We start from the raw sequence: 23,620 nt of genomic DNA on the forward strand, positions 1-23,620 counted from the left end.
TTAAATAAGGTTAGAGAGTTGAATGTGTGGCTCAAACATTGATCTGGAAGAATTGGATTTTAATTCATGGGCAAGAGCTAAAGAGGGATATAGAATGCTCGGACGGTCTTCACTTGAACATTACGGGGCCTGTGTGCTCATGAGTCGTCTAACTAGAGCAGCAAAAAGGATTTTAAACTAAATAATAGAGGAGGGATTACATGAGGGGAGATGTGATGAAATTCAAAGAATGGGCATGGCATTACCCAGCAGGGTTATGACATGGGTACCATAAGGTGGCAGGAAGAGACAGAGCACAAAAACTTAAGTGCACTAACCAATAAGGTCAGAATTAGCGAGAATGGTATAAAGACAGAATTAAAGACTCAGCTCCTCATTGCATGCATTTATAATATGAATTGATAGCACCCTTATAAATAAATATGGATGAGCTGATCGCTACTGCAGAGACTTGGGTGCAAGGTGACCAAGACTGGGACCTAAATATTCATGGGTTCTTGACCTTTCGCAAGGACAGTGAGCTATGAAATGTTGGTGGGGTAGCTCTGTTAATTAAGGATGACATTAATACAAATGTGAGAAATTAGTTCAGCAGATCAGGACATAGAATCAGTTTGGATAGAAAGTAGTAAATAGCACAAGTGAGAAGTCATTTGTGGGAGTAGATTATAGACCCTCTAACAGTAGCTACACTAGGATACAGGAAATAATAAAGGGGGCTTGTAAGAAAGGTGCTGCAATAATGTGATTTTAATCTTTATATAGTTTGGACAAATCGGACTGGCAAAGGTTTTAAAAAAAATTTTTTTTTTTAATGAATTTAGATTACCCAATTATTTTTTCCAATTAAGGGGCAATTTAGTGTGGCCAATCCACCTACTCTGCACATTTTTGGGCCTTGGGGATGAAACCCACGCAGACACGGGGAGAATGTGCAAACTCCACATGGACAGTGACCCAGAGCCGGGATCGAACCTGGGACCTCAGCGCCATGAGGCAGCTGTGCTAACCACTAGGCCACCGTGCTGCCCCTGGATTGGCAAAGGTAGTGGAAGATGGATCTATAGAATGCATTCAGGACAATTATTTTAAATCAGTACTCTCTAGTGCCAACCAGATAGCAAGCTATTTCAGACCTGGTAATGTGCAATGAGACAAGATTAATTAACAACCTCATAGCCTCTAGACAATATAATTTCACATTCAGTTTGAGGGTGAGAAGTGTGTATCTAAGACGAGCATCGTAATCTTAAATAAAGGCAATTACAGGGATATGAAGATAGATTGGCTAAAGTGAACTGGGAAAATAGGTTGAAGACAGGACAGGAGAGAAACACTGGCAGACACTTAATAAGCTATTTCATGACTCTCAGTAGAGATATATTCCATTGAGAAAGAAAGACTGAGAAGGATACACCATCAGCGGCTAAGCAAGAAAGTTAAGGATAGTATCAAATTAAATGAAAAATTGTATAATAATAGTAATAGGTCAGAAGATTGGACAGATTTTGGAAACCAGCGAAGAATTACTTAATAAAGGAGAGAGGAATTAGAGTACGAGAGAGTCAGGTAAAAATATAAAAACATGTTGCAAGGAGTTTCTGCAAGCATTTAAAAAGGAAAGAAAAAGGGAGGACTTTCAAACAATCACAAGTGCCATGGGCCAAGGTTTAGAAAACTCCAAGGTATATCATGGAATTCACCTGATCTTCAGCACATCAGTCAGTGGAGCAACCACGCTGCTAAAATTCGGCACAGATTTTCGGTAAAATCAACTCATGCCAAGAAATCGCATTATTTTGCTTTGTGTCGAGGGTATTGGAAACTCCCCAATAAATTTTGTTTTCACATCCCGTGGGACCATTCGACCCTGTCCAATTGTATGGCCAAGGAACGTGACTTGGGCGTTTCCAAATTCACTTTTGGCTAGGTTTACCACTAAACCCTCCTCCTGAAGTCGATCGAATAACTCCATCAGATGCTTCAAATGTTCTTTCCATGTCTGACTAAAAATCACCAGATCGTCTATGTACTCCGCACAATTGGGTAATCCTGAAACATCTTTTTTAGTTAACCGTTAAAATGTGACTGGGGCGTTTTTCATGCAAAATTGCATAACTTTGAATTGATATACACCATCTGGAATCATAAAAGCTGAAATCTCCTTCGGCCTTTCGGATAAAGGTATCTGCCAGTAACCTTTAGCAAATCTAGTTTGGAAATAAAAGCCGATTGTCCCACCCTCGCAATGCAGTCCTCCAAGTGTGGGATAGGATAAGAGTCTGTCCTTGTAACTGCATTACAGTCCACACACAATTGTTGGATGAGCTCCATTGGTTGCAACCCACTTCGACTATGCCATTTTCAAGCATACTTTCAATTTAGTTTTTAACCTGTGCCAATTTTAAAGGGTTACGTCTATATGGATGCTGTTTAATTGGAATAGCATTTCCCACTTCTACATCACGTATAGCCATTTTAGTACTTCCCAAATTATCTCCACAAACTTGCCCATTTGATATTAATAACAATTTCAGGTCAGTTTGTTTTTCCTCTGGAAGGTAATTCAGCAAATTATCCCAATTTTTAAGAACATCCTGGTTATCCAATTTAATTTGAGGAATGTCAAATTCAGAGTCATCTGGATTTGGTTTTTCACTTTGAGTTAGAATCACTAAAACCTCCTCCTTTTGCTCTCCTTCCCTTTCAAAATACCTTTTAAGCATAGTCACATGACACACAGTTTTCCTTCGATCTGGCGTTTTTAACACATAATTCACCTCACGTAATTTCCTTTCAATCTGATACGGTCCACTAAACCTTGCTTTTAAAGATTCATCTACCACTGGTAACAATACTAATCTCCACTGGCAAAACTACAAACTTTTGCTTTCTTGTCTGCTACCAGTTTCTCACATGCTGGACAACTTTTAAATGTTGTCTAGCCAATTCCCCTGCTGTATTTAATCGTTCCCTAAAATTTGACACGTAATCCAATAATGTAATTTCAGATGGCTCAATCACCAATTTCTCCTTAATCAATTTAAGTGGTCCTCTTACCTCATGACCAAAAGTTAGTTCAAAAGGACTGAATTTGGTTGACTCATTAGATGCATCCCTAATTGCAAACAGTACGAATGGAATTCCTTTATCCCAATCCTCTGGATAATCTTGGCAAAAAGCCCTCAACATTGTCTTTAATGTCTGATGCCACCTGCAATTCTGGATTGTTCGCAGTTCATTCAAATTGTTTTACTCCTAAACTATCCATAACGTCCTTGAATAACCTGGAGGTAAAATTTGATCCTTGATCCGATTGTATTTCTGTGGGTAGTCCATATCTAGTAAAGAATTTAAGTAACTCCTCCACAATCTTTTTAGCTGCAATATTACGTACTGGAATGGCCTCTGGAAACCTAGTAGACACATCCATTATAGTCAAAACATATTGATTCCCACTTTTTGTTTTAGGAAGCGTAAAAAAAAGCTTGGAACTCTCCTCCTCAAATGGCAATTAATGCTAGACCCATTGCAAATTTCAAATCTAAGATTTATAAACCTTTTTTAGTCAAAGGGTTTAAAGGCTATGGGGCAAAGGAAGGTGTATCGAGATAGATCGCAAATCAGGTATGATCTCACTGAATTGTGGAATAGTTTGAATGACTAAATGTTGCTGTGACTGTGCAGCACTCCCTCAGTACCACACTGGAGTGCTAGCCAAGATTATGGGCTCAGGTTTCTCGAATGGAACTCAAATTCACATCTGACAGGGATTCTAGCGCTTCCCAAAAAGCCATGCATTGCTCAGCACTGACACCTTTCACCAGTGTGATAATTTCAAGCCTCAATAATAGGCAGCTCTGATGATCATTAGGGTAAATCCACAACTACAAGAGCCTTGCTGTTAAGGTTAGGATTGGAGCTACTTATTGGAGCTACTGGGTGACAAGCTTGTTCTCCATAGGAACATCATTCAGCCCTTGAGCCTACTCCACCATTCCATTAAATCACTGCTGATCTGGATCTACTCACTTTGTTTCCATAGCACTTGCCTAGCGAAAACTCACCAATCACAAATATTCAAACTTTCAATGTAGTCACAATCTCAGCAGCCTTTTGGGAGTGTTCCAGATTTTCATGACCCTATTCATGGAAAATTGCTTCCTGACATCATCTCTGAACAGTCTAGCTCTAAATTTAAAGTTGTGCTTGCTTTGGACTCCTCCAGAGGGAAACGTATGCCTCTCGACACCTTATTAAATCTTGTAATTATCTTAAATACTTCAACTAATTACCTTTAGTTTTTCAATCTCACAGAAGTATACATCTACTTTATTTCACAAATGAAAACTTTTACATCTTCCAATCTACATCCATGCCAGTATTTGTAATCCACCTGAGCCATTTTTTAACACCTATAGTTTTAAAGCCTGCAGCACAGAAGCAAACACAAGTCAAATCTGTTTGCAGTTCTTTGTAGTGGCATGTTCATCTGTCATCATTCTGCATAACTTTTATGTATTGAGAAACAATAGATAAGTATCAGGTCAACAGATTGGTCGGACTCACAGGAGCCTTGGAATTATTAGATGAAAAAAGATCCATGTAATTCACCTGTCATCCTGGAAATGATATTGAAGTTGATGACTAATTATTGTAATCAATCTCTATCAAAATGTCTACAACAGACCCAGACATGAAGCGGGGAAACCCCAGAGCTGGACAGCTTTGGCAACAATAAATCCAAAGCCCTCTGTTTCTCCCAAACAGACTACACTCTACGCATCATGTTGCGAATTACTCAGCCACTGATATTTTTCCAGCTTACCATATCAACACTGTTGAAATTAAGTCAATAGTGTTGAGGGAATGGGGTAAGGAAAAACAGGCGGCTATAAAATAGAAGCATTAGATAGTGATTCAAGAGGAGCATTAGTTCACAGTAGGTCATTTATAAGGAGCGTAGAGAGGGAGAGGTTTCGGAGTATTATAATATAACCTACTTCATATATACTGACACTGACCCTTCGCTAGGCTATTAGATGATACTGTGGTGTATAATGTGGAGGGGAGCTGGGAGGCAGTGGTGTCCACGCTACCACCTTCCAGGTGATAAGAGGTCACTGGTTTGGGAACTGCTATAGAAGCTGTCACAACACCTTGTACACAGCACATACTGCAGCCATCTCTCCACGACTTTCAATTGCATTACCGTCAATCCCCCTATCAACATTCAGGGAGTTATCATTCATTAGAAATACCAGTTGCAAAAAAGGATCAAAGGTTGGGAAATATGTGGCAAGTTACTCATCTCCCAACTTCTCAAAGTCTGTCCACCACCTATAATGAGCAAGTCAGGAAAATTCCCCACTTGTCTCAATGCCTTGCCTTTTGCACTCGCATGCGGAACTCTGCCATCATTGAAGACGGGGGTGTTCTTGGAGGCTGCTCCTCCAGTTAGTTGTTCCACTACAACAACCAATAGTATTCAGAAGTTTGATTGGATTCTTTGGTTGTGGGATCTGCTATTTAGCATGCATGTAAACCTACGTTACAGCTTCACCAGGTTAACACCTCATTTTTAGGTATTCATGGTGCTGCTCCTGGCATGTTCTCCTACACTCCTCATTGAACCAGGTAGGTTCCCTTGCTTGAAGGTAATAATGGAATCAGGGATATGCCAGACCAACAGGTGGATGTGGAATATAATCCTGCTGCTGCGGGTGGCCCAGGGCATCTGGATGCCCAACTTTAAGCAGTGAGACCTGTCCTAAATCTATGCCATTTAGAACAGAGGTAGCATCACATAACACAACAGAGGGCATCCTCGTGAAGAGATGCAACTGCAGCAAGTCTATTGATGAGGATGAGGTCAAATAGGTTTCGCCCACCACCTGCCACAAGCCCAGTCAGCTAGTTATGCCAACTCAGTATGTAGTGGTGCTATCAAACCCTCCTTGGTGATGGACACTGTTCCCACCCAGAGTACCCTTGAAGTCCTTCGAATGGTGTTTAATATGAGGCAGTACATATTATCAGCTGTATACCACAGGGCGCAAATGAGAGGTGTGATGGAATACTCTCCACTTGTCCGGATGAGTGCAGCTCCAAAAACACTTAAGAAGCTCAACACCATCCAAGATAACGCATCCCACTTAATTGGCACCTCAACGACCAACCTAGATATTCACTCCCTCCAGCACTGATGCGCAGTGGCAACAGTGTGTACTATATATAAGATGCACTGCAGAAATATGCACAATATGGGGCAGCACTTTGGTTAGCACAGTTGCTTCACCACTCCAGGGTCCCAGGTTTGATTTCCGGCTTGGGTTACTGACTGTGCGTTCTCCCAGTGTCTGCGTGGGACATGCTGGTGTTGAATTGGACATTCTGAATTCTCCCTCTGTGTACCCGAACAGGCGCCGGAATGTGGCGACTACGGACTTTTCACAGTAACTTCATTGCAGTGTTAGTGTAAGCCTACTTGTGACAATAAAGATTATTAAAATTCACCAGGGCTCTTTTTCACCAAACCTCTATTATCTAGAAGGCCAAAGACAGTAAAATGAATGGGAACACCACCAACAGAAAGATTCCCTCCAAACCACACATCATCCTGACTTGGCACAAAATCACCATTCCTTCACTGTCATGGGGTCAAAATCCAGAATCTCCCTTGCCAGCAGCACTGTATATTAGAAAAAGTAATATTTTTTATAAATATTAATAATTTGTAACTTCATTTGAAGCCTACTTGTGACAATAAGCGATTGTTAATGTTGACGACTCCCAAGGCCACTCCCTCCCTTACCACTGTGCTGCCACCGCTTCCAAGGCTGCCCCTATGGTGCAACAGGACATACCCAGGAATGGTGTGGAGAAGTCTGGGACATTGGCTGTAAGATAAGATTTGGTGAGTATAACTGCAGCAGGCTGTTGTTCAACTAGTCTGTGGGCCACTTCTTCTAATTCTAGCACAAGTTCCAGACGTCGTGAGGAGAACTATGCAGAGCCAACTTGAGCAAGAGGTTTTGGAATGTCTTGAGGATATGAAGCACCATATAAATATTACATTTCTGTTAGAGGGAGTAAATTAGTTCATTGTGACAAACTCTCAATCACACAATGGCAGATTGTCACCTAGGGGCATGCAAGAACTGTGGCACAAAAGGGCAGACACCCCTCTGTTAATAGTTTAGTAGTCCTGAGCCAGAGAGATGGAATATTAATGAAGAATTAAAAATTATACAAGCAAAAGGATCAAAATAATCAAAGTACTAAGGTGGTGAAATTCAAAGCAGATTTCTCTGAACCATAATTTTTCCATCAAACTTATTGACAGCAGGAATTTAACACCTTTGGGTTGCATTAGTCTGATATTGTAAAAGTGCAGAAAGGTTCGAGAAATAGGTAGGAAGATGATCACTGTGTTACACAGCAGATCAATACTGAATTAGGTCAATTTTGCGACTACACAGTAACATGATCACAATAATGGTGGGATGATTAAGTTTCCTTTCACTTTTATTTTCTGCTCTTTATATCTGAAAGTTATGGTGCTGGGTATTGAACTATATTTGTAGCTGCATCTTACTTTAATATTCATGAAACTGAAATAGATGGGCTGAAGTTTCTCAGCGAGACCAGTAATGTTTGTTGAAAGATACTTCAGGACCGTGTCAAAAGTCAACTGTGGTTATGTTAGTCCCATTCTCACCTTAGTCAGAAGGTAGCGGGTTCAAGTGTCACTCCAAAGCTCAATACATAGCCGAGGTTGACACTCCCAATGCAATGCTAATGAGACAATGAGCCACAGCCCCGTCTGCCCTCTCAGGAGGCTGTAAAAGAATTTCTTGGTGCTATTCAAAGGGCAGGGATGTTCTTCTTGTTCACCTGGCCAATATTTATCCCTCACTTGTTATTATCACATTGCTGTTTGTAGGACAAATCCCATCTGATTTTAATGTTTCTCACTCCTAATGGTTAAAAAAGGCATCATTGACCATTACAGAACAGAAGGTTGCCATCTGACCCATTGTGTCTGTGCGAGCTCTTTAAAAGAGTTGTCTAATTTAGTCCCACTCCTATCATAATCCTGATGTGGACAGCATTGAAAGTCATAATCCCAGGTCTCTTACAAATGCTGATCTACCGTTAGCCACCAGATGGCACAAGCGCAGCTCAGACTGCTGCACTAATTCTAGAAACACATGACCATTCTGTCTTTAGTGAGGTCACAGCTGATTAACTACCTAACTCCATAAACTCACCGTTGCCTCATACCCTTTTTTAAGAATATTTTTATTAAGGCATTTGTATATAGATTAAACACAACCAAAACCAGAATAGGAACAAACAGGAAATCACATAACAAATAAATACCACCCCACCTTCCCTGCTCTCTCCTCTCCCCCGCCCCGCCCAAACTCAGTTGGCATCTCAGCCGTCCTGGAAGAAGTTGATAAACGGCTTCCACCTCCGGGCAAACCCATCCACTGATCCTCTCAAGGCGAACTTGATTTTTCCAACCTAAAGAACTCCGCAAGGTCGCTCATCCATACCCCCGGCTTCAGTGACCCTGGGTCCATCCACTCCCAACAAGATCCATTTCTGGGCTACCAGGGAGGCCGCTCTCACCTCCTGGACTTCCAGGCCTTCCGACACTCTCAATGTTGCCACTTTTGGACTTGGGACACCTTCACTTTCAGCACCTTGAGCATTATGTCCGCGAACCCATGTCAGAATCCCTTCAGCTTCGGACATGCCCAAAACATGTGAACATGGTTCGCAGGCTTCCCCGCACACACCTATTATCCACCCCCTCAAAGAACCTGCTCATCCTGGCCACCGTCATATGCGCCCTATGTACTATCTTGAACTGAATAAGGCTTAGCACATGAGGAAGATGCATTCACTCTCCTCAAAGCCTCCACCCACAACCCAGCCTCCATTCCCCCCCCCCCAATTCCTCCTCCCACTTTGGTTAACTTATACTATCAATGCTCCCTCCCAGTCCATTAACTCCTTATAAATCTCGGATACCTTACCCTCAGATCAGGAAGGGATGACACCTGCTTCCACACATAATCCCACAGCTGTAAGTACTGGAACTCATTCCCGCTGGGCAGCTCATACTCCTCTTCCACTTCCTCTAAACTCTAAAAACTGCCCCCACCACAAACAGGTCCCTAAACCGCTTGATCCCTGCCTGTTGCCACTCTCGAAACCCTGTGTCCAACTCGCCCTCGGTGCAAATCGATGATTCCCGCAGATTGGTGCCCAAATTGGGGTATCACGATAGTACAGTGGTTAGCACAGTTGCTTCGTATCTACCAGGACTGGAGTGCTGAGGTGGCCAAGAAGAGACCTGGTTTTAATCGGGCCAAGGCAGTTCTCCATCGGAAGGGGGTGAAGTTTGGAATGCTGCAGCCAGCACGACTGTGGGTCACGTTTCAGGACCGTCACCACTATTTTGAGACGCCAGATGAGGCATGGACCTTTATTCAGACTGAAAAGTTGGACTCGAACTGAGGGTTTGTTGTGGGGGGGTATTTACTGTATTGTGGAGGTGTTCTTCTTCTGATTTCGGGTTGGAAAGAGGGGACATGGGAAGGGGTGAGTGGATATGATGTGGGGGCTGTGTGAGAGTGTGGGCGCCGGTACGTAGGGGCAGGTCCCCGCTGATGAAGGGGGGGTTGGAGCCCTGGGGTCGGGAGCTGGGGGCGAGGTCGTAGAAAAAGGAGCTGCACCATGGGGGCGGGGCCAGCTCGGATGGAAAGCGCGGGCTTTTTCCTGCGCTAAGGAAGGGAGGGGCGGGGCTTGGGGGGAAGGGCGGTGCTGGCGGAGAGCGCATAATGATCGGCAGGGGGAGGCGGGGGGATTCCCACAATGGGGGGTCGTTGGAATGGCGGGAGTGGCCGGGGTCAGCAGGAGTCAGCTGACTTACGGGAGCGTAATGGAGGGAGCAGAATGGCTGGACGGTGGTCTGGCTGGGGGGGGGGGGGGGGGGGGGGGGGGGAACATGGTTGCTGCTGTATTGGCCAAAGGACAGCTGGTAGAAGAGGGAGTCGGGGCAGGGGTCCGCCGCCTGGGGGACTAGAGTGTGCGGGAGGCACGGGCACGTGGCTGATAACTTGGAATGTGAGGGGCCTGAATGGGCCGGTCAAGAGGGCCCGGGTGTTCGCGCACTTAAAGGGACTGAAGGCAGACGTGGTCATGCTTCAGGAGACATACTTGAAGGTGGCAGATCAGGTCAGGCTGAGAAAGGGATGGATGGGCAGGTCTTTCACTCGGGACTGGATGCGAAGAATAGAGGGGTTGCGATACTGGTGGGGAAGCGGGTGTCGTTTGAGGCGATGAATATTGTGGCGATTAATGTAGGTCGATACATGATGGCGAGTGGTAGGTTGCAGGGGACGCGGGTGGTACTGGTGAATGTTTATGCCCCGAATTGGGATGATGCCCGATTTATGAAACACGTGTTGAGTCGGATCCCTGATCTGGAGACGGGGGGGGGAGAAGGAGAACGGAATATTCGGCTATAGCGATCTCGGACCACGCCCCGCATTGGGTGGAGCTGGAGTTGGGGAGGAGAGGGACCAGCGCCGGCTATGGCGCCTCGATGTGGGACTGTTGACAGATGAGGTGGTGTGCGGGCGGATCCGGGGATGTATTCAAAGATACATGGAGGCCAACGATAATGGGGAGGTGCAGGTGGGGTAGTCTGGGAGGCTTTGAAAGCGGTGGTTAGGGGAGAGCTAATTTCCATTAGGGCCCATAGGGAGAAGAGAGAGAGGAGGGAGAGGGAGAGATTGGTGGGGGACATATTAAGGGTGGACAGGATCTATGCAGAGGCCCCCGAGGAGGGGCTGCTTAGGGAGCGACAAAACTTCCAAATGGAATTTGATCTATTGACCACGGGAAAAGCAGAGGCGCAGTGGAGGAAAATGCAGCGGGTGGTATATGAGTATGGGGAGAAGGCGAGCCAGATGCTGGCACACCAGCTTTGTAAGAGGGAGGCAGCGAGGGAGATTGGTGGAATTAGAGATAGAGGGGGGGATACGGTGCGGAGTGCGGTATAGGTTTGAGCCCCTGGAAGGGGGGGGGGGGGGGTGATGCGGCGATTCTTGGATCAACTGAGGTTCCCGAGGGTGGAGGAGCAGGTGGCTGGCTGGTTTGGGGGCGCCGATTGGGCTGGAGGAGCTGGTTAGGGGATTGGGGAGCATGCAGGCGGGGAAGGCTCCGGGACCGGACGGGTTCTCGGTTCAATTTTACAGAAAGTATGTGGACCTGCTGAGCCCGTTGCTGGTGAGAACTTTTAATGAGGCGAGGGAGGAGGGGACCCTGCCCCCGACAATGTCCCGGGCACTGATCTCGCTGATTTTGAAGCGGGACAAGGATCCATTGCAATGTGGATCGTATAGGCTGATTTCGCTCCTCAATGTAGACGCTAAGTTATTGGCAAAGGTTCTTGCTACGAGGATTGAGGACTGTGTCCCGGGGGTGATCCATGAGGACTAGACGGGGTTTGTGAAGGGCAGGCAGTTAAACACGAATGGGTGGAGGCTCTTAAATGTGATCATGATGCCCTCGATGGAGGGGGAAGCGGAGGTAGTGCCGGCCATAGACGCGGAGAAGGCTTTCGATCGGGTGGAGTGGGAGTATCTCTGGGAAGTGCTGCGGAGGTTTGGGTTCGGGGGAGGTTCATAAGGTGGGTCAGGCTGTTATATAGGGCCCCAGTGGTGAATGTGGCTACGAACAGGCGGAGGTCGGAGTACTTTAGGTTGTACCGCGGGACGAGGCAGGGCAGGCCCTTATCCCTTGTTTGCACTGGCAATTGAGCCGCTGGCCATGGTTCTGAGGGAGTCTAGGAACTGAAGGGGATTGGTCGGGGGGGGGGGGGGGGGGGGGGGGGGGGGGGGGCCACACCGGGTGTCGATATATGCTGATGACCTGCTGTTATATGTTGCAGTGGAGGGGATGGCGGAGGTTAGGCGGATCCTTGGGGACTTTTCGGTTTATAAGCTCAACGTGGGGAAGAGTGAGCTCTTTGTGCTACATGCGGGGGACCAGGGAAGGGGGATGGACGAGCTACCGCTGAAGAGGGCGGAGAGGAGCTTTCAATACCTGTGGATCCAGGTAGCTAAGAACGGGGTGGCCCTGCATAAGCTCAATTTGGCACGGTTGGTGGAACAGATGGAGGAGGATTTCAAGAGATGGGATATGCTGCCACTCTCCCTGGCGGGTAGGGTGCAGTTGGCAAGGACGATGGTCCTTCCGAGGTTCCTGTTCGTGTTCCAGTGCCTGCCCATCCTAATCCCCAAGGCTTTTTTAAACGGGTAAGCAGGAGCATTATGGGATTTGTATGGGCGAATAAGACCCCGAGGGTGAAGAGGGTGTTTTTGGAGTGTAGCAGGGACAGAGGGGGGCTGGCGCTGCCGGATCTATGTGGCTATTATTGGGCAGCTAATGTGGCGATGATCCGTAAGTGGGTAATGGAGGGAGAGGGGGTGGAAGGGGCTAGAGGTGGCGTCTTGTGTGGGTACGAGTCTGGGGGCGCTGGTAACGGCACCATTGCCGCTCCCGCCGACAAGGGACACAACGTGGCGGCGACTCTGAAGATCTGGGGGTAGTGGAGGCGACATAGGGGCGAGGTGGGGGCCTTGGTCTGGTCCCCGATACGAGAGAACCACAGGTTCGTTCCGGGTAGAATGGATGGGGGTTTCTGAGCTGGCATCGGGCCCCCCCTGCCATTGCGCTCCCGTTAACTAGCCCGCCCAGCTGACCTGGCAGCCCCTGTACATGGCACCAACCATCCTACCCCCTAATGATTTCCACTCCTCCTCCCCACCCCCGCTTGCACACTTCCATAATGCAAACACAAAAATAAGAAAAAGGCCACATTCTCCCTGTGTCTGCGTGGGTTTCACCCCCAGAAGCCAAAGATGTGCAGGTTAGGCAGATTGGCCACACTAAATTGCCCCTTAATTGGAAAACAAATTGGGTACTCTAAATTTATTTTAAAATATTAAAAAATGAAAGAAAGGTGCACTCACCCTCCACGTTCCTTCAGTATCCTACCACCAAACCTCACAAAAACAAACCTTCAAAGAAGACCCGTGCTGCCCTGACCATCACCCCAAAAAAAAAGAACCAAAAGGCAGAGAAAACCAACATCTCCTCACACGTGCTCCAAAGTTCAATGTCATCCTCCTCCGGCCAGTTCATTGTCTCTCAAAAACTCCATTGCCTCCTCCGGTGTCCCAAAATAATGCTCATCGCCGTTGTAGGTCACCCAGAAGCGGGCCGGGTACAGCATCCCAAACTTCTCCCCCTTCTTAAAGAGGCAGCCTTGACTCCCAGATCTTGTTATAGCTGGTGCTCGTTACCCTCCCGGGTAGATCTCATCTGCCTGGCCCACAGCAAGATCTTCTGTTTATCTAGGAACTGAAGGACCCTCACCACCATCACTCTCGATGGCTCATTTGCCTGCAGTTTCCTCATCAATGCCCGATGCGCCTGGTCGACCACCAGGGGCCGGTCGAAGGCCACCACCCCCATCAGCTGCTCCAACATTTTGGTTACATGTGAGCCAGCATCCACTCCCTCAATGTCCTCTGGCATCCCAACAATTCTTAAATTTTGTCTCCGGAAGCAGTTCTCCAGATCATAGAATCTACAATGCAGAAGGAGGCCATTCAGCCCATTGAGTCTGCACCAGCTCTTGGAAAGAGCACCCTACCTAAGACCATACCTCCACCCTGTATCCACACTCCACCCTATCCCCGTAACCCCACCTAACTTTTTTTGGACACTAAGGGCAATTTAGCAAAGCCAATCTACCTAACCTGCAGATCTTTCGACAGTGGGAGGAAACCGGAGCACCTGGAGGAAACTCCACGAAGACACGGGGAGAACGTGCAAACTCCACACAGTGACCCAAGCTGGGAATCGAGCCTGGGACCCTGGAGCTGTGAAGCAACAGTGCTAACCACTGTTTCCACTTTCTCCTTGAACCGCTTCTGGGTTGCCTGCAACAACGCAATCTCAGCCACCAACAAGGTAAGCTGCTCCTCGAGCTCCCCGACCGCCTCCTCCACTTTCTGGATCGCCTGGCTCTGGGTCTCCAGCCTCTGCCCTACCTGGTTGATCCCCGCTTTCAACAGATTTACCACCTTCGTCAGGTCCTCCTGAGCCTCCTTTCTCTGCTGGCTAAACATCTCGTTCACAAAGTCCACCAGCTGCTCCGTCGACCATTGGGCTGGTAGGGCCGACCCTTTATCCTGCACCATCTTCCTCTGTGTCGCACAAAGAGTTTCTTGCTCTTGCAGTTCCTTCCTTCCAGACCCATTTCTAATTTGCGGATCCATCCACCAATCTCACCAGGAGTAGAACTTTCCTCCACCACCTCTACACCTTTTTCCACCAGCAACCGGGGAAAATGACTAAAAAAACCGCCTCGAGCGGGAGCTACCAAATGTGCGACCACTCACTCGTGGCCGCCCATGGAAGTTCACCCCATATCATTTAATCCCTTTGGTTAACAAAAAGTCATCAATTTCAGATTCAAAATAATAATTGATCAGATTTAAAGTAATAATTGTATTTGCAGAACAATTCCAAGTGTTTCCTCATTTCACTCCTGAAAGGTCTGGCTCTAATTTTAGACAATGTCCGTCATCTCAGCTTACTTCACAAAATAAGAACTCATCTAGAAGCCCTACAGTGCAGAAGGAGGCCATTCAGCCCATGAGTCAGCACCGGCACTTGGAAAGAGCACCCTACTTAAGCCCATGCCTCCACCCCATCCGCGTAACCCAGTAACCCCACTTAACCTTTTCAACACTAAGGAGAAATTTACCATGGTCAATCCGCCTAACCTGCACATCTTTGGACTATAGGAGGAAACTGGAGCACCCGGAGGAAACCCACACAGACATGGGGAGAAAGTGCAAACTCTATGCACAGTCACCAGAGGCCGGAATTGAACCCGGATCCCTGGAGCTGTGACAGCAGTGCGATAAAGTATTAGCATGAAGAGGATTAGTTATCGAACAGGAAACAGTCAGGATATTCAGCTTGGCAAATAATAGGATAGAACATAGAACATTACAGCGCAGTACGGGCCCTTCGGCCCTCGATGTTGCGCCGACCTGTGAAACCATCTGAAGCCTACCTGACCTACACTATTCTATTTTCATCCATATGTCTATCCAGTGACCACTTAAATGCCCTTAAAGTTGGCGAGTCTACTACTGTTGCAGGCAAGGCGGTCCACACCCCTACTACTCTCTGGGACCTCATCTACTTACAATATATGTTAATGACTTGGTTGAAGGGACAGACTGTATCGCAGCCTTAAAAATAGGTAGGAAGCCTCTCTGGACAATAAAGTTAATTAGCGCAGGCAAGAAAAATGTAATGTATACACACAACTGTTTGTAAACAAGAGAAAAGCCAATAAAAAGATTTACAAAAAAAAAGGTCGGAAAGCAAATTGTGAGAACACAGAATCGGCAAAGGGATTTTGATAGGTTCAGTGAATGGGCAAAAAATTGACAGATGGAGTAGAAGGTGAAAAAATGTGAGGTTTTCCACTTAGGTGGGAAGAATAGAAAAGCAGTTTATTTAAATAGAGATAAATTGCAGAACTCTGTGATACAGAGGATTTTGGGTGACTGGTACATGAAGCAGAAATGTTGGCATGCAGGTTCAGCAAATAATTATTGTAAGGGGGCTGGAGTATTAAACTAGGGAGGTATGTTACAACCAAACAGTACGTTGGTGAGACCATACATAGAGGAGGGATTTAACTTGGTTGAAGGCGCTTCAGAGAAGGTTCACGAGGCTGATGCCCAGGATGTAGGGTTGTCTTCTGAGGAAAGGCTGAGCAGGTTGTACCTATACTCACTGGAGTTTAGAAGAGTGGGAGGTGATTTTATTGAAACATTAGATTCTCGGGGGACATGACAAGGTAGATGCTGAGAAAATGTTTCACCTTGTGGGGTATCTAGAACTAGTGAGCGCAATTTCAGAACCATTTAAGGAAAGCATTTAAGACAGAGTTAAGGAGGAATTTCTTCTCTTAAAGGGTTGTGAATCTTTGATATTCTCCACACAAACAACAATGGAGGCTGGATCATCGAATATATTCAAGACTAAGATGGATTGTTGATTGACAAGTGAGTCGAGGGTTATGGAGGGCAGGCAGGAGAATGGAGCCGAGGCCACGGGCAGACGAGACACTACCTTACTGATGGTGGAGAAGGTTGAGGATTTGAGTGACTGTCTCATGTTCCTATTTCTTACTCTATGTTCTAACAGCTTATCCTGAGGGGGTTTACTATACATTCTGGAAGTCCATATGAACAACATCTAGTTGTCCATTAATTTAATCACCTCTTCAAAAAGTTCAATCAGGCTTTGCAAATCCATGCTGGTTCTCTCTGATCAGCTGAAAATTTTCAAGATGCTCAGTCGCCCTATGGACTCCAGCAGTTTCCCAACAAAATGTTAGGATAACTGGTCTATAATTCCCCGATTTGCCACTCTCACCTCTCGAACAGCAGAGTTGCATGCAATCTTCCAATCTAAAGGGACACTTTCCGAGTCAAGATAACTTTGGAAAATTGTAGTTTGAATACCACGAGTAGGGAGATTGACCTCCCATTTCCTACCTTGTAATCAGTGTTAAGGTCAGGAAGTCACAGAATATTGGAACGCCAACATGCTGAACATTCCAGCACTGAATAGAGCACCAGAATTCGCACAGTCATCAGAAAGCTTTATCTAAGTCACAACGGTATCGACAGAAACTAGGTGATATTGCCGTTCCCTCTATGTCAGAACATTGTAGATTCAAATCCCAGCCCATAACCTTGGCTGACATTCCAGCACGGCACTATTGAAGATTCTGTCTTGCGACTGAGGCGTTAAACCAAGACCCTGACTGTCCTCTCAGGTGGGCATAAAATAGCCCATTTTGAAGACGAGGACGGGAGTTTTCCCAGGTGCCTTCCCTCAGTCAACATCTAAAAACTGATATCTGACATTCTCACTTTTGAGGAGCTTGCAGTGTAAAAATTCAGTCTGGTTTCCTACATTAGAACAGTGACTATGGGGTCGCACACTGGCACAAGTGGTTAGCACAGCTGCCTCACGGCGTCAAGGTCCCAGGTTCGATCCCAGATCTGGGTCACTGCCCGAGTGGAGTTTGCACATTCTGCCCGTGTTTGAGCGAGTTTCAACCCAAAGATGTGCAGAGTAGGTGGATTGGCCATGCTAAATTGTCCCTTAATTGGAAAAAATGAATTGGGTACTCTAAATTTAAAAAAAGAACAGTGACTACACTTCAACAATGTTTCATTGGCTGAAAGGCATTTAGGGATATACGGAGGATGTGAAAGACACTCTTTAAATGCAAGTCTTCCTTTGTTAAAAGAAGTGAAGCATACCCCAATCCTTCACTAGATTGTTCGACATGTACAGTACTCGAAGCTTCCTCATGGCATGAATTCCTTTAAGCTTCTCGATCAAGTTATACGAAATCCACAATTCTTCCAGCGTTTCCCCCACAGCCTCCTGCAGAAAGTAAAACTGATTACAGCACAAATCTTCACAGTCCCTCTGTATCACTAATTTGACATACAGCACAGGATTTGTGAATTAAACTCAAAAGGATTTGAAAGTCAGATTGAGCAATAGGCAGGTGGACATGCCATTGCTTTATTGGAGCTAATTAGCAAGCCAGAAATCAGTAAAACACAGTGAACAGGTACAGAAAAATAATTTAAAAGACTAATGGAATAATAGCCTTCATCGCAAGAAGGCTGGAAGAGGAGTGGAAGTTATGTTACAGCTGTTACTCTGGTTAGATGGGGGATCTGGAGTAAGTGTGTTCAGTTCTGGGCACTGGAAGAATATACTGATCTGGACAGTGTAGATTCACCAGAATGATACAAGAGCAAATAGGCTTAAGTTCCGATTAGATTGACTAGGCTCATGGCCCCCCCCCCCCCCCCCCCCCCCCCAAGTCTAGAAAAAATATATATGGGGTGATCTGATTCAAATGTTTAAGATGAATAAAGGATTTTCAGGGTAGATAGAGAGAAAATGGGAGAGTCCAGAATAAGGGAATAACCTTAAAATCAGAACTGTGTCATTCAGTGGTGAAATCAGAAAGTACTTCTTCACACAAAGAGTAGTCGAAATCTGGAATAAAAACAAATAATCCTGGAATAACTCATCCTGCCTGGCAGAATCTGTGGTGTGAGAAACAGAACTAATGTTTCGAGTCCAATGTGACTTTTTGGGAACTAGCTCATCTAGTAGCATCATCGACTAATTCAACTACAGGTACTAGCATTTTTGCTTTTATTAGTGAAAATTTGGAACTCAGCTTTGAAATTTCAATTGGCCCCTAGTATCCACAGCCCTTGGGAAGAACTTTCCACATTTCCCTGTGTGTGAGAAATAAAATGCTTCTTGGTTTCACTCCAGAATATCCTGGCTCTAATATCAAGATCGTGCTCTGGAAATCTGACACAGGGCTGGATATTAGGCAGAGTTAACCAAGAGTTGCTCAAAAGGGTAGGTGTAAGGAACCAATAAAGGAGGAAAGTGTGCGAGAGGCAGATCGATTTAGGGTTGGAATTCCAGAGCTTAGTGTCCAGATAGCTGAAAGCCAATGGTGAAGCAATTCAAGTTGGAAAAGTGTTGGAGACCAGAATTAGAGAATCACAGGAGGCCACCTGGCTGTTGTGTTCTTTCTGGCCCTCTAATAAATTCACCTGGTGTCACTTGCCCGGTCTTTTCCCTACAGCCCTGCACATTCTTCCTTTGCAGATAATAATCTAATTCCTTCTTGAATGCCCCGATTGAACCTGCCTCCACCACATTCCAGACCCTAACCACTCGCTGTGTGAAAATGTTTTTTTCTCATATCACTTAAGTTTGCATTTTCTTGTTCTCAATCCTTTCACAAGTGGGAACAGTTTGTCCCTATCTACTTTTCCCAGACCACTCATGATTTTGAACACCTTTATCAAATCTCCAAGAAAAAGAATCCCAACTTCTCTAATCTTACTTCATAACTGAAGTTCCTCATTGCTGAAGCCATTCTCATAAACCTCTTCTGCACTTTCTCCTGTGCCCTCACATCGTTCTTAAAATGTGGCACCCAGAACTGTACACAACACTCCAGCTGAGGCCTAACTAGTGTCTTATACAAGTTCAACATGACCTGCTTGCTCATGTACTCCATGTCCTTATTAATAAAGCCTAGGATACATAGCAACATAAGGAGGAGTAGACACTAAGAGCCTACTCTGCAGTTAATTAGATTCTAGCTGATTTTCTACCACACCACCTTCTTACACTACCCCATATCCCTTCATGTCATTGGTACCTAGAAATCTATCAATCTCTACTTTGAACATACTCAATGACTGAGCTTCCAGTTTTCTGGGGTAGAGAATTTACAAGATTCACCACCCTGGTTGAGGAAATCCCTCCTAAAACAGCCTACCTCTTATTGAGACTGTGCTCCCTTGTTGTAAATACCCCCAGCATCAGGAGAAACATCCTTCCGGCATCTACCCTGTTGAGCCCTGTAAGGATTTTGGGTACATCAATGAGATCATTCTTATAAAATGTATGCTTTATTAACTGCTCGCTTAACCTGTTCTGCCACTTTTCATGACTTATGTACAAACACACCCTGGTCTCTGCAACCGCGCTTCTTTTATATTAGTACCCTAAATTTGATATTGTCGCTCCATGTTCGTCTTACCAAAATGTATCACCTCATGTTTCTCCACAGGAAACTTCATTATCCACCTATCCACATGGTCCACCAACTTGTTTATGCCCTTTTGAAGTTCTACACTGTCCTCCTCACAGTTTACGATGTTTCCAACTTTTGTATCGTCTTCAAATTTTTAACTTTTCACTGCACAAGAAGGACTTTCCTCATGTCACCATTGCTCCCTTTGCCAATTATCTTAAAATGTGTCCTCTGGTTCTCAAGCCTTACACCAATGGGAAGTTTTCCCCCATCTACTTTGTCTAGACCCCTCAAGATTTTGAACACCTCGATTAAATCTCCTCTCAACCTTTTCTTCTCTAAGGAGGACATCCCAAGTCAATAACTGCAGGTTTCAGCAACAAGATTTAGAATTAGAGAGTGAACCTATATTGACATACCAGACCATTTAAATTCTTTATGTTGTTCCTTCCCAGAGACAGAATTGTTAATTTCTCTGGAAAACACAAAAAAAGAACATTTTACTTTGAAATAACACACAAATTGACAGGTAGAAAAAGACCAGCTGGTCTATCAAGTCAACTGAATGCTTATGATGGCTGGAGCATCATGTCTAAACACTTCAAATTTCCCCTCCCTCACCTCACTGCGAAGTTGCTTCACTGTCACTGGGGCAAAATCCTGGAAATCCTTTCCTAACTGCACTGCGAATATTCCTAAAACACATGGGCTGCAGCGGTCAGCTCAGCACCACCTTCTCAAGGGCAATTAAAGATGGGCAATAAGTGCTGGCCTAGCCAAAGGTTCTATGAATGAATACTTTAAAAAAGTTCCCAGTGAGATTAAAAGCTGTGAAAAGTCCTGGGCCAATGGAGGTAAATTATTCTGGACAATCTCTCTCTGATCCTTCAAGCGTTTTAGACGGCATTTCAATATAATCCACAAAATTCTGAACAAAGCTGAGTTTAATCCATTGTGTCCATCAATTTGTGAAGATAGATTAGATTTTTCTGGGAAGTGCTGAAACTCTTCTTTAAATATTGGGCCGGATTCTCCGTTTCTGAGTCTAAATGTTGACGCCAATGAAGAATATGTAGACCTTCACGTCAGAAAAATCGGCACCACGCCTGCCGCGATTCTGCTACTGGTGAGAGGCGAGCACCTGCGCTGCGTGGAACACCATCACAACCACGAAAAACGGTGTGGGAATCGCCGGGTCCGTGGTGGACACTCGCAGCAGGGTTGACAAGTTGCAGGCGGGCTTAAACAATACACCCCTCTACACACACTTAGCAGGGCTGAAAAGATAGGACAGGTTGTGCTGGAGCACTCATACAACCGGTTGGGGCGAGAGGGCACCCAGGGGAGGGGTGCCCTGGGTGATCTATACTACCCAGGGCACCAGGTTTAAAGTGGGCTGCCAGCGTCTCGCGCAGCTGCATATTTGCCTTGCTGGCTGCGGTGATGGTGTTGCGTATACGTCCACTCCGGCCCCACAGCCCACCTCCTGGCCACCCCCCACTACTCTTCCCAGCACCCCGGCCAGTGGCACGGCTGTCGGCAAAGTATGGCAGTGCTGGATACTGTCTGCATGCCCTCTCTCTCAGCAGCCAGGTTCACAATTTGAGAGAGCACACAGGGACCACGACGTCGGGAACTCGGCCTATCAGAGCCAGAGAATCGCGGGTGGGCGCACTAATGAAATGCGAACGGTGTTGTAACTACAGGCAGCGTGCGTTGCATTGACGCCGTTTGAGGAGGCGGGGCATCGCAATTCGCCGCCAAACCGGCACCTGCCTCGACTTTGGCATCGGAAGCTATTCTCCACTCGATCACACGCCCCAATTTCGACATCGGCCAATGGAGAATCCTGCCCATTATCATTTTGCTCAAACTCCACCCGACTTTTCCAATTCAGCAAGGGGCAAAAAAAACTTAGATATGCTTCAATGTGTTCAGCAAACAGTCATTTACTCACTGGGTCTAACTGGCTTCTATAAGGAACCTGGGCTGCAATCTCTTGTTTGAGGCAGTAACTCAATGAAACTACTGTCCCATTCCCTATTGTTAAAATACATACCAACAGAAGAAAGGGAGTCCAATTGAAATCCAATGAAGTTGGGTCATTTATTAATCCCCTATTCTAAGCTAAACTAACCTCCCCCCTCTTCTGCTGAAAAAGTCGACAAACGGTTGCCACCTCTGGGCGAACCCTAACAGTGACCCTCTCAAGGCGAACTTGATTTTCTCCAAACAGAGAAAGCTAGTCATGCCCGATAGCCAGGTCTCTGACTTTGGGGGCTTTGAGTCCCTCCAAGCTAATAGTATCCGTCACTGGGCTACCAGGGAACCAAAGGCCTGAACGTCTGCCTCCTTCTCCTCCTGGATTCCCGGATCTTCCGACACTCCGAAAGTCGCCACATCTGGACTCAGTGCCACCCTTGTTTTTAACACCGTGGACATGAAATCTGCAAACCCCTGCCAAAATTCCCTAAGCTTCGGTCATGCCCAGAACATGTGGACATGGTTCGCTGGTTCTACCGCACATTTTGCACACCTGTCTTCCACCCCAAAGAATCTGCTCATCTGGGCCACTGTCATGTGAGCCCGATGAACAACCTTAAATTGTATCAGGCTGAGCCTCACAAGTTGCGGACGCGTTGACTCTACTCAACGCGTCCGGCCATAGACCATCCTCTATCTCTCCTCCCACCTCCACCGCCCACTTGCACTTCAGCTCCTCGGTCTGCGACTCCTCTGACCCCATAGGTTCCTTGTAAATGCCAGAGACGCTCCCTTCTCCTACCCATCCTCTGTCCTGAATCCCCCTTAGCTGTAGGAGCGGGAAGGTTGACACCTGTTTACGTAGGAAGTCCCACACCTGCAGGTACCTGAATTTGTTTCCCCTCGCCAACACAAACTTCTCCTCCAGCGCCCTCATACTCGGAAAGCTCCCCTCTATAAACATATCCCCATCCTCTCAATCCCTGCTCTCCGCCATATCCGGAACCCCCCATCCATACTTCCCGGGGCAAACCGGTGATTATTACAGATTGGGGACCAGACCGATGTTCCCTTTGCTCCCACGTCTCCTCCATTGCCCCCAGACTCTCAGGGCTGCCACCACCACGAGGCTGGTGGAGTACCGTGCCGGCGGGAACGGCAGAGGTGCAGTTACCCAGACTGGTGCCCTTGCATGAAGCCGCCTCCATACGCTCCCATGCCGAGCCCTCCCCCACCACCCATAACAGAAGGATTTTTAACAGTACACTTCTTTTAGTGAGTTAAGTGGTTCTGGGGGAGGTGGGACCAGTACAAACCGGACGGTCTGCACTTGGGCAGGACTGGAACCGATGTCCTAGGGGGGGTGTTTGCTAGAGCTGTTGGGGAGGGTTTAAACTAATGTGGCAGGGGGATGGGAGCCAATGCTGGAAGTTGGAAGGTAGTAAAACAGGGACAGAAACAAAAGGAAGTAAGGGGAAAAGTGCAAGGCAGAGAAGACATAGTCAGAAATCCATAAGGGCGACAGTACAAGGTACAGTGACTGAGGGGAGCACAGTGAATAGGCCCAGTAATAACAAAAGGAATAAAACTGGAGATGTTAAGATTCAAAACAGAGGGAAAAAAACCAACATAAGTGTACCTTACCTGAATGCTCGTAGTATTCGGAATAAAGTAAATGAGTTGGTGGCACAAATCATCGTAAATGACTATGATTTAGTGGCCATTACTGAAACATGGTTAAAGGATGGTCACGACTGGGAGTTAAATATCCGAGGGTATCAAACTATTCGGAAGGACAGAGTGGATGGTAAGGGAGGTGGTGTTGCTCTGTTATTTAAGGATGACATCCGG

General features: G+C 46.2%; 1 protein-coding gene across 1 annotated transcript in view; it reads right to left on the reverse strand.

Moving 5' to 3' along the window:
* The window catches only part of dnal1 (dynein, axonemal, light chain 1), a 45,257-nt gene that overhangs the window by 10,950 nt on the left and 10,687 nt on the right, over positions 1–23,620 (reverse strand). Inside the window, exons 5-6 of the mRNA XM_038782237.1 lie at positions 20,206–20,261; positions 17,457–17,583 (exon numbers count right to left, since the gene is read on the reverse strand). Coding sequence (XP_038638165.1) covers positions 17,457–17,583; positions 20,206–20,261 — 183 coding nt within the window. The remainder of the gene's footprint in view (positions 1–17,456; positions 17,584–20,205; positions 20,262–23,620) is intronic.

The sequence above is a fragment of the Scyliorhinus canicula genome, chromosome 2 (genome assembly GCF_902713615.1).
Source record: "Scyliorhinus canicula chromosome 2, sScyCan1.1, whole genome shotgun sequence".
Taxonomy (NCBI): domain Eukaryota; kingdom Metazoa; phylum Chordata; class Chondrichthyes; order Carcharhiniformes; family Scyliorhinidae; genus Scyliorhinus; species Scyliorhinus canicula.